The sequence below is a fragment of the Cariama cristata genome, unplaced genomic scaffold (genome assembly GCF_000690535.1).
Source record: "Cariama cristata isolate BGI_N322 unplaced genomic scaffold, ASM69053v1 scaffold19501, whole genome shotgun sequence".
NCBI classification, from domain to species: Eukaryota; Metazoa; Chordata; class Aves; order Cariamiformes; family Cariamidae; genus Cariama; species Cariama cristata.
In genome coordinates, this window is record NW_009598933.1 from 51,531 (window position 1) to 69,796 (window position 18,266).

At 37.4% G+C, this 18,266-nt stretch overlaps 1 protein-coding gene across 1 annotated transcript in view; it reads right to left on the minus strand.

Moving 5' to 3' along the window:
• LOC104168796 (protein kinase C alpha type) overlaps window positions 1-3,960 on the minus strand; it is a gene marked incomplete at its 5' end in the record, with an annotated part of 54,750 nt that extends 50,790 nt beyond the window's left edge. The window contains 2 exons of the mRNA XM_009709508.1: window positions 3,022-3,150; window positions 3,849-3,960. Of these exons, the coding sequence (XP_009707810.1) occupies window positions 3,022-3,150; window positions 3,849-3,960 (241 nt within the window). The remainder of the gene's footprint in view (window positions 1-3,021; window positions 3,151-3,848) is intronic.
• Window positions 3,961-18,266: the final 14,306 nt, after the last annotated feature.

An 18,266-nucleotide genomic window follows, 5' to 3' on the forward strand; every position in this document is an offset into this window, starting at 1 on the left:
AGATATTACGGAATTCAGCTGAAGGAGTTCAACACCTACAGAGTAATTCCTTTGAAAAAGATTCAGGCAAAGACTCAAACCAAACACTCAATCTTTGATTATTTTTCCTGCTGTTCCTAAACCTCCTGGACATTTAATTCATCTCCTTTCCCGAAGCTAAAGCCATCGTGCTTGACAGTTCTGGGAATCGTATATCCTAACAAAGGTTTTGTCAATAAATATTTTAGAAGCAATGCCATATTGGGAGAAACTGAGTTTGAAATTTTTGCATAGCAATACGTCCATGAACAAACTGACAATTCCTAATTTCCTTTTCAGTTAAACATGCACCAAAGGTATCTGAAACTTCACCTGGTCTGGCCTTAGTCTGTACAGTATTTTTAACTAAAAAAAAAAAACCCAAACAAACAAAAAAACCCAAAAACAACAACCAAAAACCCCCCTTGCTTTCAGGGCAAATATAATTTTTAAAGAAATTCTCTGAAAGCTTGGAACTGCTGAGAAGCCTCAACCAAAACAACTTAACAGCATGGTAATTGTTATGTACATAACAAGGTTACAGTAAACATTTTTCTTGCTGTCCAGAAACCTACTTAAACCTACTGTGGGATGGAAATGCTTTATTTATAAACACAAAAGTAACAGCATTTGCCAAGTATACTTACACCAAAAAGAGCTTCTGAAGAAAACCTACAAAATATCTGTAACAATTTTACTATATTCGTATCTCAGACAAGACCTTTTCAAATGAAATTGTGAACTAAAAGAATACCTATTTGTATAATTGTTTTTGTCCCTAAAAGGATCATAAACCTGCTGAATCACCAGAAAATAAGTCCATGTTATTTGTCAACTTGTGTGCAGTATGGCAGAAAGTTTAAGCCATATTTAAGAACCTTGCTCCAAAGTGGCCTAGAATAATGCAAATAGAAAATTCTGTCACTTGGATGATTTTCAAATTCGTTCTCTCTCATGGTACAATTACTTTTAGAACCTGCATCACCATCTTTGAAATGCCTCACACTTAGTGAAAACACCTTTCTGTTAATGACAGTACCTTGGACAAATTTACCCCTCCTACGTCGATAGGAAGCAATTTGACAAGTTAAGCTACAATTAAGTATCACTTGGGATCCATTCTGATCCTTTCTAACTAAATTTTATCATATTTCTCCTTTTCAATGCATTTTACAAGGTTTGACAGGAGAGTATGGAGGAATTTGGATTTAGAGAGAGCAAAGCCATGAATGCATACAGTGCCAGGAGGGAAGTTTGCTGGTTCTATAAGCTATAAAAATTCAGTGTGATGGTCTGATTTCCTTTATGTTGACTACAAGGGGTATGGTGTCTATTGAGACTCATTCCCCAAAGAAGGGTAGAGGCAGAAGGAACATCCTTCTGGTGTATAATAGGCGCTAGCCTTTCAACTGAGCAACACTGAAGCAATACAAAACACTCAACATCCACAAGTTGCCAACTACATCAAGAAACAAAGGCAGAAGCTGAGACAGTCTCAGAAACCTCCTACTTTGTTCTGCCGTAACTTTGCCATCAAATTTAATTCCATTTTGCAACACCAAACAGGCAACGATAAAAGCATTGTACCCTGTTCTCGTTTCATGGCACAGACACTGAATTCAGTTTCTTGCAGTACCAATTTTAAAGATGTACCTGTGTACCTCTAACGTGATGTATTAAGATTTGCTGCCTTTAAGTTTTCTTCACTGAAGAAGCAGTGGTGGTCACCTGTGACAACACCTTAACCAACCCACTCTCCTGAGGTAAAAGCTTTTGATAATTTGTGTTTTATGAGTGTCTTCTACCCTATTTTATATCTTATATCACACTTATTTTGGTTCTAGTTACTACAGCACATACTTGAAGTTTCCTTTAAGTTTTGAGCCACAAAAACCCAGGACTTTCTATTAGAATTTAATTTGTTTTAACAGACTTTCCTCTACCCATAAAAAAAACATGAACAAGATTTTCTGTTACTCCTTCCTTTATTTCACTTCTGTCCATCCTAATTCCTGCCCTGTGCTCTCCCTTTGAGTAAATACACCGCAATCTGATTGGCAAAGAACATTTTTTGCATATTTGTGTCCAACAGAAAGGAAAAATCAACAATAAGTTCACTACCAACTTTACACTTCAGATATCAGATACACTAATTATCAGTTGACCCCAGCTAAAACAGAATGCACATACAGAACAAACGTAACATGCTATAAATACAAATTCTTATGCAGATCCTGAGCGATAAACTTCACTCTTTGATACTGCACAAGGAAGTTCTGTTGGAGTTAAACAACTTATTACATGTCTAGGGGGACAAAATAGTCCTTCAACTTGCAAAACACATTTTCCAGAATTTTTTGTGCAACTTCAGACTTGGCATGGGTTGGTGGGGGGGTATGTGTGTGCATGTCTGCAGGCACAACCACAGCTTACTCACAAATCCTGGGAGAAATGCTTCCAAGAAAATGAACTGCCACCCTCTCTTTCCTTCCTCTCTCTCCCTCCTCCCCATCTTGGTAACCTTAACCTTACACAATGTGATAATTTATTTTTTTTATTTTATAACTCACTAGGAGTAATATTTGGGATTGAATCCAAGTTGCTTTTGTTTATTAAATACTCTGAAAAGCAGGAAACAGCTCCTCAGCTGATGAAAGTTTAGAGTATTACTTGTGTTTCGAAGATGACAGCTAACTTCCTGAACAGTTAGCTATCATTACTGGGCTGCTTTCTACATGAAAAATTGACATTACAGTGATTTTTTAATTAATATTCCTGACTTTTCGAAACTATTCCTACAGCTTTCACTTTTCTCTTTATTTTTATGTACACCAGTTCATAGAGTTTCCCGATTCAAGGACATGCTGAATGAAATCCTCACACTTCTGAAGGGAAATACTCCATCACTGGCTTTAATACACAAAGATTTGACCAAGGTACATAAACCCACAGTGTATATTATACATTTATAAAACCTGCAAAATCCCAAAATGAGTTGTTTACCTGTTACTTCCAGTTTGTCGCCAGTGACTTCAGCTTTCAGATAGATCCTTCCTCTTTTCTCTGTGTGATCCATGCCACAGAGGCTTGGGACGTTTATTACGCATTGCTTATGAACATTCATATCACAGGCTGTGGATATAAAAGTGGTTCAGACAGCTATGAGAAGCTAATAATATGATTACACCGCACACACAGAGCAAAGTGAAAGTTAAGATTACAATGCCTAACGGTTGGCAAGACTTTCAGATTACAGCTGCATGTTTTTCAACTGAACAACATGGCTAGTTTCCATTTTGTTTTCTACATTTTGTAGATACTGAGTGAAACAGATACTAGAATAATCTACTTCAGAAACCTAAAGATATCATTAATGAAGTGTGAAGGAAAAGAAGTTAAAATGGAATAAAGACTTGCTGGGAATATGACTAAGAAAACAGAGCATTTGTGGCAGCAGTGGCAATGAAAGGAGTTAGATTTAAACTGATTATTAGATATTTCTATCAGGAGACTTCCAAGACAACTGAACTGAAATTTCAGTTTTCAACAGTGCATTCACCTGACCAGTCCAAAAAGTGGCTTTCTCAAAACTGCCATGGCAAAGCCTCTTCAGCCACATCAAACTGAATACACCATGTTCTCAGTGACAGAGGTGATTTTCATTAGTACATTATTATAGTACTGAAATATCCACTTGAAATATAACAGTACTATAAATAGCTGACATTTGAAATGGTATTTTCCACAGAAAAGAAATAAGAAGCTGTTACCCAGAGTTTCCACTTACTTTCTAAAATACCCTTTTGGTAACATAGAAAAACTTCACTTACTGTCACATTTCATCCCTTGGTGCAGAAGCCCATAAAGCAGTGACCCACAATGGTCACAAAAGGTCGGGCTCCCATATGTGTGGATCTTAAATTTGTGCTTGCTTCTGGGATCCTGAAGGAAAAAACAGAAAGAGATTCTCAAGTCATAAAAAATAGAATTGACACACCTCTAATATATTACTTCAAATCCAAAAAACTTTCCAGCTCTGCAACTTATGCTACAGAAAAATATATTCCAGCACATAGCTTATTCACAACCCCTAGAGTGGTACCTGCATTGGTGCAGGTACGTTGGTCTCAGTTCCTAATTTTCCTTTGCTTTGGTATTGCAAGGAAGAGTAGATCAGCTCAGAGAACACAGGCTTGTTCCTGTGATTCATCTACACTAAAAATTCCATTTACTGACTGTACCTATACATAAAGTATAACGACATTATTCAGCCTGTGACTAAAGTGTCACAAACTGTCTTGCTTGTTTATAGTGTATTATCATCTCCACTCTGCAATGATGACACAAAGTGCAGCAGGAGAGGAGGGAAGTAACTGTTAAGAGGCTAATCTGAGATACAGCCAAAGGACTGTAAAATCAGGATCTTAAAGATGGGATCATCTTGAAATGTTGCAAATTTATAGTCTTTATTATTGTAAATGAAAGTGAACAAATTCTAACTCAGTATGTAGTAAATATTTCACAGAGACTGCTATTCCCATCTGATTATAGAATGAAGAAACTTATAGTGAGGACATTTTAAGGCCACCAGCACCTTGGAAAAGGTTTCTAATTTAGGACCAGCAAAAGGGAGTACACTCAAATCGCTTACATATATGACACATCCAAATACATTTGCTGTTTCTCTAGGAGTAGAGGTGCCCTTAGGAAAACCAAGAACATTTATATAAAAGGAAGAAATCACATCTTCAGTATGTTCCCCCATGTCAGGCTCATTCCACATATACACAGCCACAGAACTTCAGATACACCAGACTCGCGTAGCCTGTTCCCAACACTTGGAGCTGTGCATTGCCAAAATAAACAGTGTGAAAGCCCTATACTTCTGTGCACATCATCCATGTTTTGATATCCTTTAAGACGGCTCCCAGTCCCAACTGTATTTTAGTTGAAACTACCACTGCACAATCTTGATCAGGAGTTGGGAAGACAGTAATTCTTCTTCATTAAAAATATACATTGGGTTTTGAAATCAGTTCTTGCTAACAGTCTTTACAGAAAGAACACAGAAATTATGAAATACCAGGTCTTTCATGCGTTAAAACATCCTTAACAAAAGCACAACTGCAAAAGGAGACATTAAAACATTTTCTTCTGTTTACATTTTATATTCATATACCTTTATATTAGATAAGAATCATTAAACTGTCTGATAAAATAAACTCACTTTTCAACTTGCATCTGCCAATAAAAGCTTCTGCAAAAAATCAGAAGCAAAGCACAGCAAGTTATACAAAATGGAAAACCTGCTAACTCTTTCTTCAAAAATAAAAGGTTCCTCTAGCAGAAGTACTTTCTCTTTGGTAAGCATTCTTCGTGTGAAATGTTTTTGGTACTGATTTTAAGTTTTATGATGAATCTATAGCCACTAGTTTTCACTGCACAGGTAGAAATGATAACAAGTAAAGACTTTACATTAAGAAATCAAATTCAGGCTATTTCAATAGTTCTGTTTGTTATACAGCCTGAGATACCAAATGCAAACTGCTAACAACCATATTTATTTTGTAAATACAGTTAACCTAAATGGAATGACATCCAATGCTCCAGAGAACATGTTTTGTTATTTATTAAAGATATAGCCAATGGGTCTTGTGGTGCAGGGCCGTGGGAACATTGCTTTACTAAAGGGTTATCTGATGGATCGACTCTGACTATACGTCTTCCAAGCATTTTAAAACACATTTTCAAAACTAATTCTTCCTTAAATTGTTTTGTTTAGAAGACAGAGGAGGACTTGTTGCCTTATAAAATACATACACTTAAACATTACTTTGGTAGGCACATCTGTTGCTGAGCAGGACAAAACCCACAGCTTCTAAGAATGACACTGAATAAACAGATTTTTAAAGTCGTGTTTAACATCTGACATAAGTGGTATTTATGAGTATAAAGTAATGATATAGAGGGGAAAGAATGATGGGATATTATTATAGTAATGTCTACTAAATACACCGAACCTGTATATTATACTGAAATTATGTAACAAATGCTACCAACTAACTCCATTGCAATCAATGGAATAGATATGGTAATTAAGCTAAGCAGGGGGGGTGTGGCTTAAAAATTGTTGACATGTAAGGACAACTATACTGCAGTCACTGCTAGGCAGCACTACGTGAGCAGAGGCTGAGGTACTCCTGTGCCTAACTGTACGTAACTACAAAGTACCAGCAAAAGCAGTCTTATAAAACAATGACATAGAACCAGTCACCCGAATGAATAAATCACGTTGGATCAAACTTTGAAGTTGGCCCCACATGACTCAATGTATATAATTTGAATCATCATTTGCTTTCTATAATAAATATAATAAATCTCAGTTTCTAGTATTGCGTGAAAATGCCTACTGTATGATGTTTAAAACAAACAATTCAATATGGATTACTTTTTTTTAAAGAGCAGCAAGTACCTTCTGATTATTATTTGTTATTATTCTATATGCACACATGAAGTCACTTATTCCAGGCAGAACATAAAAAAAGAGAACACAGGAAAACCAATATCAAAACGACTCCTAAAATGGACACTTTGCATGTAGGAAATCTCTCTTTTAAAATCCCTTTCATAGAACCAAATAGAAGAACCTAAAAAATATTTAAAAGCTAACAAGTAAGAGAGTGCACTCTTCATCAGTATTTGATCCTATTTTCTGTTTCAGTCCTATGCATTTTTTTTTTTATTTTTGGTAAACTGAAGTATACAAAACATTGTTATTCTGCAAGCAAGTCTGAGAACACATAGAGAAGCCAAGAGATCTCTATACAGCCATCGTAGATGATAAAATCTTTTTATCTTATTCCCTATATTAACTCAGGCACTTAGAACTACCCTTGAATCTATAGTTTACACTTTAATTGTAAGTAACTATATTAGCAATAATTACTACATTGCCAGTACTAATTACTTACATTATTAACAGCAATTAACTTATTAGTTGTTAATACAGTTTAATACTTCTCAATGTTAAATACACATTAAGTGACTTAATATGCACGATTGAGGAAATAGTATTGTCATTAGCATTTTTCAGCTAGAGGAAAACCACTGAGTTAGAGGCAAGCTCCTGTAAATTTTCTTCAAATATCCCCTTTTAATCATGTAAACTTTCAATAATTCCTGAAGCATAGCTGGCAGTCACATTTCATAGTAAACACAGGGAGTCAAGCCAGGATATGACAGATGAACTGCCAAATAATGGCTGCTATTTGCAAGAGAATTGAACTTTGCACTAAACTTGGCATAGATTAATTGTGAAACTCTAAAGGGAAAACCCACTTCTGTTTCCAAAATCCATCAAAATTATGAAGGGGGAAAGTGGCAATGGGAAAGCAATGGGAAAGCACTTGTTAAGCAGTGACGAATGGTACGCTCTATTAAAAACCTTTAAATTTTCATGTTAAAAAGTGAATTCTCTGCTATTATTAAGACAATCCCCCATTTTTGTAAGTACAACTGAATGCAATATAGTATAATTAAATGGGAAAGGAAACTCTGGGCAATTGATATTGCAGACATTTAAATATTTGTCTTTGAAAAACCTTCAAACTGGCAGAAATCTACCCAGTGCTCCGTAATTCGACTGCAGTACAAGAGTTTCAGAGCCTCTAATGACATATATGGGTGCAGCATCCCTATAGAGATGAATAGCAACTGGTCATCTATACTCCACACAGCTCTGAAAAAAAAATCAAAGTATTATCCGTTAGTCTCAAAGCTGAGACACACTTATGCACCGACAGGCAGCCACAGAATCGCACCGACCAGGACATCCGTGTTGCACGCAGACTTGAACTATGCAGACTTATTGAAAGAAAACTGAAAACAGAGCAGAAACCTTAAAAAATAAATAACTGAGTTTGCAGAAGTGACTTGGCAGTGACAGAGCCAACTCTGGCTCTGCTACAAGGCCAGGAGAGGGGCAGGAACCCTGCCGGACTCCAGCAGAGGGAAGAAGAAGAACATGGAGGCATCTCCCCAAAACCACGCGTTTTTCAACCGAGGGATGGCCCCGAACTACATTTGGCCCCCCTGCAGCAGTATTGCCACCATCCCTGCCTCTTTTCTTTGTTTAGTACAAATGAATCCATTTCCTTTATTGAACAGCAACAGAAAGCACCCTCCTGCGAGACATCATTCCAGAATTTTTCTGGATCAAAGATGGGGGTGTGCAGTAATTGAAAGCGCACGGTTAACCAGCAGCACATGTCAAACTGTGCTGTAACACATTACAAAACAGCTTATGAGCATTATATTTCCGAATTCTTTCTAAAAGCTCCCTTTTGATTAGAATTTTATTCCCCTCGACAGCAACACTGAACCGACTATAATTTTGCAGGCATTAAATCATCACATTGCTTTTAAGTATAAAATATACAAAAACCACTTTGTGTGAGGTTGCATCAGTGGAGCTTTTATAGAAAAAGCAGCATCGTATTATTACTTGTTAAAGTCCTTTCATAGTATGCGACTTGATAATATCAATAATTGTGTCACCAGAACCATGTATCTAGGATCAAAACCTCTGAAACTATACCCATATTGTCTTTAATTTGGCATCTTCCAGGTGACACAGCTAGAACTAGTGGGATTTTTGGAAGGAATTTAAATCAATGCTGCAAGCAGATCTGTCAGTGCCGGAGCCTATACTAGTGATCAAGATGGGGGGAAAAGTAACTTGTTTTCAGTCATTAATACCAACACATATATGTTAACAAGGCATTAGGCAGGATATAAGATTAATTTTTTGTTTAAACTGCCTATGGTTGGTGAAAGGTTTTATTCCATATGTGAACTGCTATTTTTGCGATCATTAAGAAGCAGAAAATGCAAAAATGCGAGTGTAAAAATATTTTGAGAGAAATGGAAAATTATGTTTTCCATTACAAAAATAACTTAAAGGAGTTCTGCAGCAGATGACCCGTAAGGGCCTAAGGTTGTATCAGGGCCTACAACAACAAAGAACAATTTTATGTAAATAAATGCAGAAGTACCCAGTTTTCCATTTCCTACCTCCATGACAGAACCACAGGATTGTTCTTCATCGCCAACCAAACACTTACAAACATATTTATTTACTAGTTTAAAAGGTGTAAAGGAAAAGTAAGCTGAAGACATCCCAAATTACTTCACTTAGACAAAAGAAAAAAAATTTCCTGGACCTCACTGGCATAAATTGTGGTACTAACTGTTTGAATTTCTATTGAAAACAGAAGGAAAGGCAATACATTAAATATATGCAAAAATATATACAAATCATTATAAGAGATAAGAGATCACCATTCCTCTTTATCAACAGAAAAGCCCCAGAAGACTGCCAGGTCTGTTTTCCTCACATTAATACAGAACCTTTAAACATTTCCTACTGTGATAGAAACACTGACTCCTACATCTTTCTTTGTCCCTCTCCAAATGTCTTTAAAGTATCGATTGTAAGGAATGTTGCTCCAACAGATCAACGAAACCATTGCAATTTGTACTGCATATATTTTACTTAAAACAGCTTTAACTTCCCCAACCGAATACCAAGTTAATAAAACATATTTAAGAAGAACCCAGCATGTTTTTCTCTATACGGAGCCAAATCCCACATTCATCCCACGCTGTCCTCAGGCAAACTTCCATTTCATTTATGAAAACCTTCAGACTCCAGATTTTCTAAACACCTTCCGAACAGCGACTACAGTACCTAAGACACCATTCAGATACCATGTCTGCTTGAGCAACTTTCTTCTGTTTGCTATTTCTTTTCCTGTTGAGATAACCAAAATACTGGTTGGTGATTTGCATGGCTTCTTAATTTGAGAAAGCAGCTTCTACCTCCAGAAGCTGTGAGAGCCAAGGAGCCAGATGCTTCTACTGGAAATAACTTCCAGGGCTTAAAATATGGCTTCTATGATCAGAGCCCAGAAGGAAGAAACAGCAAAGAGTCATTGTTTAACTGGCGACCAGCTTTGTTCTTCCCTGACCGAATAAGGCTGTGTCCATGGGAAAAGGAAATCAAAGAGAATTTGAGACTCTTGGGAATTATTAAGATCGTATCACTTTTTATTACAAAATGTAGAAATGCTTAAGGTTTGTTTGATATTTCCCCTCTCAGAGCAGCACTGTAGAAAAGTTTTGTTGCTTTCAGTAAAGTACAATAAAGATAAGACTTTTACTGACTGAAGAATCAGAAATATCACAGAAGGGCTGAGGCTGGCAGGGATCTCTGGAGACCATCGAGCCCAACTGCTGGCTCAAAGCAGGGCCAACTACAGATCCGTTGAGTTCTGCAATGGGTCATGGGGTTACTCCTCCCCAGCTGCAAGGCTCCGTAAAGCTCCAAATTGACCTGTCAAGCACTCAAAAAAAATCTTCCACAGGTTGACTTAGAGCTACTAAGGGCACCTTCCTGCAATGGAGAAGGAAAGCAATGACATAACCATGTTTTCTTACTTCCTAAGAAACTAAACCGTGACTTTTTCCAGGAATCCCACCTCCAGGCAGAATTTGGAGTTTCACTGTTTGGAGTGACTCAAAGGAGTCATTCACTCCACAGACATCTGCAGGATGGGAAACCATGCACACACCCTAACGTACTAGTAGGTGTTCAGAGCATAAACAGAGTTGCAGTCAACTCTACAACAACAAAGGTAGTGCCAGGATAAGAAAACAAAGACTAAGCAAAAATACAGGTAATAAAACCTATGCAAATCAGTCTCTAAGACCGTACAACAAGGATGCAATGGAAAAGAGAAGAGGCAGGCTCTCTTCATGACAGGTTTCAGAGATACCCGAGGTAAGGAGAAGAACCCTGAGTTTATGCATACACACGGCAGAGTGCTGTGCAAACACTGCTGGGCTGCTTGCAGACCCACGCAAGCCCATTTGAAAGCAGCTGCAGTACGGCAAAAGTTCAAAATACGGCCAATTCATCCGTGGCTTCAAAAGTTAGACTTAGATTCAGAAATGAAGACTGATTCTCAAGTTCTGTAGAAGAGAAGTCTTTCACAATAATAAATGACACCCCAGCCAAATATAACAACAAAAATCTCTTTTCCCATCACTGTTACTAAGACAATTTCTTTATTACTCTGAAGAGAGTTAAGAAAGTACACAAACATAAAAAAGTCTTATTTAATTAATATCAACAATTATCAATCAACTATTTCCTTCTCTATACTTGTATAGAAGATGACAACTTGAGCACAGTTCAAAAGTGATTCGAAGGCAGATTTTTCAGTCCCCTCGTGGAATTCACACTAAATTATTATTTTTAATTAAAAGAAACAGGTGGTCATTGAATCAACTGATTTTGATTGCTGCCTTTTGTTCATGTTCTTCTTGTATAGAACAGTACCAATTGAGCTGGCAACTGGAGAAAGATCTGCATGACTGTACTCATAGGGATTTGTAATTTCCTAATTACTATAAAGACAGCTAACTTTGCAAGGGACTTGGTGTTTACTGGCTATTTTTTCTTTATTCTTTTTAATGGAGAAACTGCAGTATAATTACAGAAAGTGCATAAACAAAAGATCTTGTCGGAAACTGATTCATGACTAGAAAGAAATGGAGCAAGATTTTGGTTTGGATACAACTCAACATAATGTCACAGTGTATCAATCATTTCAATAAAGATGGAATCCAGGGATCTGGATTCAAAAGGAGTACTAGAAAGACAGAGGCACAGCTGCATATGCCTTGCTAAAAAAATAATTTATTAGTTTTATTATTTAGTCATTTAATTTATTTGTTGAATATACACACTTTTCAATACAGAGTATCCTTTACACCTTGAATACATTCTACAATATATATTTTAACATTGATTGGATGGAAGAAGTAAATTTAAACAAATTCTCACTGTATAAAAGGGTATTGCTGCTTCTTGATAGGTACAATCTGTCGAATTGCTTAATATTACAAGTTACACTGTCGTTCCTATGCTTTCCAATGGAGCTGAAATACAGCTAGGTGTAATGCATCATTAACATGATAAAGGACATAACACCAATAGGTCATGTTGTCATTGTCATCTCACTGTGGGACACCAGGTTACACAACAATTATTTTACATTAATGTACTTGTTTTCTAAACCACAGGTTTTTTAAATTTCATTATTGGCCAACTTACTCATGGTAGAGATGATACAACTTAAATTTTTTTCCCCTCATTATCCTCATGTGGAGCTCATACTATCCTTCTTTCATTCACTTGATGAAGTGAGATAAAGGCTGAAAACTAACCCCATCTGGAATCACAGAATCGTTTAGATTGGAAAGGACCTTTAAGATCATCGAGTCCAACCATAAAACTAGCACTACCAAGCCCACCGCTAAACCACGTCCCTAAGCACCACACCTACACACCTTTTAAATACCTCCAGGGATGGTGACTCCACTACTTCCCTGGGCAGCCTGTTCCAATGCTTGACAATCTCTTTGGTGAAGAAATTCTTCCTAATATCCAATCCAAACCTCCCCTGGTGCAATTTGAGCCCATTTCCTCTTGTCCTATTGCTCATTACTTCGGTGAAGAGGCCAATCCAAACTTCACTACACCCTCCTTTCAGGTCGTTGTAGGGAGCGATCAGGTCTCCCCTCAGCCTCCTCTTCTCCAGACCAACCCCCCCCAGCTCCCTCAGCCGCTCCCCATCAGACTTGTGCTCCAGACCCTTCCCCACCTTCGTTGCCCTTCTCTGGACTTGCTCCAGCACCTCAAGGTCCTTCTTGTAGTGCGGGGCCCAGAACTGGACACAGTACTCAAGGTGCAGCCTCACCAGTGCCGAGTATGGGGGGATGATGAATGCCCTGGTCCTGCTGGCCACACCACTCCTGATACAAGCCAGTCTGATACAAATGCCCTGGTTTCTCTGTAGAAGCAGCGACCCTGAGTGCAGAGCTATCAGGTCAAACAATTCAACACCTGTTGTAGCTCGAACAGTATTCATACAGAAAAGTGGTACACATGTACCAAAGAACATAGGGGAAAATGGGAATGACTCCAAACACCCTTTCAGAAGCTATTGCAGCCATAAATCGAGTTCACTGTTAGCATGTTAAGACTTAAGAAAGCGTCTTTGTGATCCCAAACTTCTTGACTACTGACAACAAAAATGAAACAAACTCAAGATTTTATTTGTAAGGCCAAACCTGCCCTGTCAGTTCTGTCTAATGTGGTTTGAATGAAGGTCTTTACAAATATTAAGTGATAGATTTGAGCACATAAAGACAAACTGATTTGCGAAAGAATCTCAGAGTAAAGTAGCAGCAGTGCTATGAACCTAGCTAATGAATGCAGCTTGCTAAGCTACTCTTCTTGCCTCTGAGCTATTTCAGTATGCAAGGCCCTGAATAATAACTGGTTTACATTTCCCACTCCTCCTCACACTGCAGAACTCTGTTCTCCCCTCTAAAACAGTGAATGCTGCCGGAAGAATTCACCAATTTATAAACGCACACCTTACACGTTCTCACTAAACCCTTACCCACTTATTTACATAGCACCTTGTCTCCTTTCCACCTCCCACAGCAGCATATGTATACTTCAGTATACTTCCAAGTAAAGACATTTATATGTCTGGATGTATTGCTACCAAACAGGAAGATGTAATATCCATATACATCAACATATGGTTCAAAATCTAAAGCCAACCTCACTAACCTCTATACAGATTTGTTTGTGGAAACTGAGGACTGCAGGAGGGTGTTTCCTGAACAGTGAAAAGGAAATCCAAAGAGAAGTTTGTCTGTCCCAGGGTATTACACACCCTAGAGCTCTGCATCTCTCTTTTACCTTTACTTCAGGTTAAGTACTGGCACACACAGCCTTTTTTTTTTTCCCCCCCTTTTTTTTTTTCTTTTTGACAAACTTCACTGGAATCTTGCATTGATGTTTCAACAGCAGAGTTTTTAAAAACTGTACATTGATCTTCCTGAAAGAAGAGAGGACTTTCTCTTCCTGGAGAAAGGGATCTAAGAGGAACTCTTCAGGACAATCAGACTACACAGGGAGGAAATACAACCACCTAAGGTTTTTTGGAAATGACAGGCATGTGTCATTTTAAAAGGTTTCTCCTCTAACTACTTTGTCCTTACTTTTAATACTAAATAGCTTTAAGAGGGCTGTTTTGATCATCAGGGAGGGTATTCACACTATTAACTTTAGGCACCTTTACAGGACAAGATTCGTCTCTCGTGCTCTCAATCATCTTTTGGAAGACTTTTCTGTATTGTCTACTGAGTTTACAAGGTATTCAATTTAAATGCCAACTTCTACGTGTCCATCTCATCACAGACCCCCAAACCACAAATACCAAAACCACTGCACATGGAAAATACTGCAATCCAGGATTTGATCTATGAAATTTCACTCCAGAAAAGATGGCACGATGAAGTTCCACAGCTGTGGAAAGGCACATATAGGAGTAAAATCAGAGTTGCAAAGAAGCCTTGCAGCCATGACAAATGCCACAGTGCAAGAACTTCATATTTGTCATCACTTTATCCAGTTCCTTATGTCACGGCTCAACAGCTCATGTAAATGCAAGGCCAATAGTATACTTGCATACTCTAATTTGTAAGGAAAGATCTTATATTCCTTTTTCTAACACCTACATTTAAAAAAAATTAGATGCATGCTAAGAAATACATTTGTAAAATTTCCTGTCCATGACAAAACTATGCTTCTGTTTATTTTGGTATAATGGCAAAACTGCGCTGATTGTGCATAAAATCAGAAGCAATGATTTTTGAAAAGTCTGAGAAGTTTTTGGTTCAAACACAGTGAGAATGTCATGACTCTGCAGCTTCCTTATACAAGAACTTGTGGGGTGTCCTACTGCTCCCCATTTGACAAATTTTATTAGAGACAGACATGAATTTAAAACACCTGAGCAAATTGTCTTCAAAGTTACTCACTGAATAATTAATTTTTGCCTGATATTTTATACATTGGTTAACCACAAAAAAAAGGGCAGGAAGGAAGGTAAAATATGCATAATTTAAACATAGTCTCATTTTTGTTCTTCCATCTCAGCTCTGTCTTTTCAGAAGTATGGAAGTCAGTACCTATAAAGTAGGCAGACATTTCACAACATGGGCAGAATTTTGTTCTCCAGAGACAAAAACCCAATGGAAGGATTGTACATACAAATTCCATTAATGACTGAAGGATTTGATTCAAACATGCTTATCTCAAAATGTACACTTCAATGTGAAAAAAGCTGCTTTCAAGAAATCATAGCTGGCATCATTTTTGGTAGATACTAAGGCACAGAGTCCTTGAATGGTCTTTTACATTGTATAACCACTGAAACACTATTTATTTATGCCTTGAACAGATGTTTTTCCATATGTCTAAATAACCCTTCTTCAGAAAAGTAATTCGAGCACATTAAATTTTGCAGACCAAGGAATATAGAGACATTAGACTCGTTAGTATTTATAGAGCATTTGGTATCTTTTCTATAGTGGTCAGTATCTTCTCTTTTGAAAAAGTCACTAATCCTACTCCTCCAAGTAAAGTAAAAAACCCTAAAAATAGGCAGCTAATGTGAATGTGCAAGATGCTCTGACAATAGCTTTTGTACTCAAAGCTGACCTTACAATGGCAGAGATCACAGCCAAGCTGTCTGATCCGTAACATTTTTCCATAGCAGCGTAGCAGTTGCTATTTATTAGCTGAGTAAAAATTCAGAAAACAATACTGAAACTTGAAGAAAAAGTTAACAGTGCACAATAAACCCCTGAAAGAGTGACAGGCTTTTAGCACAGCCTCTTGATTCTCCAACATTTGGCAGCACTATTTTTGATTTAAAACCAAAACTCGATGCCCACTATTTGGGGAGAAAAATGCTTCATTGTGACCACAGTTGAGAGCATGCTTAGATTAAAAATAAGAACTGACACGAATTTTTTGTCCCTTGGGCAGAACTTGACCCTTTTGAGGTTTGCTAATCAAAAATCTGAACACAATGAGGACTGTTGTAACCACATTAGAAGAAGGGTGAGCTCCAGTGCTCGGAGCCCTGAAAGGATTTCCTCATGGTTGCCATCTCTGCTTTGCTCCTAAGGCTGAATGAGTTTAAACTGCTTTACAGCATCAGGAAAAGTCCTTATGGCATTTAGCAAAGAATAATAATAAAATCTATAAATATTTAATATCTGGCAATTAACTCTGCAGTGTTCAAAGCCAAAAAAAAGTGGAAATACAGAAAGGTCTCGCCAAACTATTTAGTAACATTGCATCATCATCTCCAAGTTAGATATTTTGAGTATGCCCATCCTGAGACCTTTCCACGGACGCAAGTTTCGGTAATAGACATTTTTCCTTCTCCTTCTTTAACGAGAGTGTTTTTCTCAAGGCAGTTGATGGCAAAGGAGCTTCCCAGATTACACTGAAGGTTTTTCATTTGGAAGAAAGCCTGCACAGAAGCATTTTGCTGGCAGAGTACTTCCAACAAAGTGAAGATGAGTTTAGACTGCTACTTTTTATTTGTCAGAAATCACTTGTGGGTAAGAACATTCCTTAGTGAAGCCTCCCACTATGAAGAATTCATAGCCGTAGAAAGCATTACAGTGTATAGCTGCACTAGACACTGTGAACCTCTATAAATATTATATCCTCCTTGTAAGCGGTAACATAAACTAACAAACCAAGGCCAAACTTTCAAACAAGCCTAGTCTACGACACTGATTGTAACAGTTCTTGGGTTTACAGGTCAAGTAAGACTCTTCTGCCTCCATTTCTCTTTCCTCCTTCTCTTTGGCATGAAAGCTCCCAGTCAGTGCAAATTAATGGTGTACCAAATGTTGCTATGCATGTCATCCATCATTGTTAAAGTTCATCCCCTTGAGTACTACTAGTTCCATTTTATATTGAAAATGCATATCCACGCACAACAGATAAAAAAAGTGAAGAGTAAAAAATAAAGAAATGTCTTTTTTTGATTCTCTTAACAAAGGATGAACAGTTGTGCTATTTTGGCTCTGGTTTTACAAAATTCAGTCAAAAACCACGTACTGGGAGTACCTGCAATGATTACAACTGTAATTAATTTGCCAATATGAGGCAAGTCAGGCTGGACGCTTCTCTGCTCATTGCATCACGTACCACTCAGATTGTCTTGAGCTAGAAGCTCTGCAGACTGATAGTACTATGGAGGAAATAAAAAAAAATTGGAAAGATCTTAAGTTGTATTCATAAAAGGTATTACAGTGCAATGTTTAGTCAGGGACTACAAAGCAGGCGTCTGTGAGGATTGCTTGCATGTATGGAAGCAGAATAAGTGCATTTTTCTTCATCTGCAAGTAATGTAACATTTAAAAAGAAGAAGAGAAACTGGTCTTCCACTGTAATCCCAGTATATAGATTAATATGGGCTTTTTCTAGCGCTGCTAGCTAAGCCTTTGTAAGGCTGCATCAAAAACAATTATTAAAATTAATCCCGGGTACAAATGGAATTGCACAATATTAATCCTTCTGAGAGAAAAATCTGATATTATAAATATGTAGACGACTGACATAAGGAGCAAAGAAAAGAAGAAAAATATCTTTGAAAACCAGTTTTGCTAGCACTGTTCAAGCGATGGGCCTGTAGAATCACACGAACTGTAACGGTGTCCCTAAGATGTAGTTCTTTCCTTCTATAGCGGCCATCCTGGCAACAATTTAGACATTCACAGCCTATTAAGAAGAAGCTGGAGGAAATTCAAGGTGTTTTTTTGGTTGAGGATAAAACAAAATATAAAAACTGGAGAGAAAAATTCTTCCATAATAGACTATCGCAAGTGTAAGACATGGAAAAACTTAAATGCAAAGCAAATACTTACAAATCGGCAGCCAGAAATTACATGATGTCTCCAAGAGTCCTTAAGAAAACTCACTTCATCACAGAAAACCTCTCCTCACCATTAAACAAAACAAAACCAAGGAGACAATAACAGATGTCCTCCTTCACATTTAAAAGAAAACAAATGGTTTCAGATAAGAGTTTTACAATGTGCATAATCTAGGTTATTAGACAGCAATATAATGCAATTAGCGTGAAGATGCTTAATGCTAACATAAATGTTTCTGTTGCAGTTTACACTGAGAATTTCATAATCAGGAAGAAATATGTTTCATATGTTGCTCTTCACTGGGCCTTTGATTTTTGATAAAAAGAAATCAATTGAAGAATTTCAGATGTACACTAAATGCT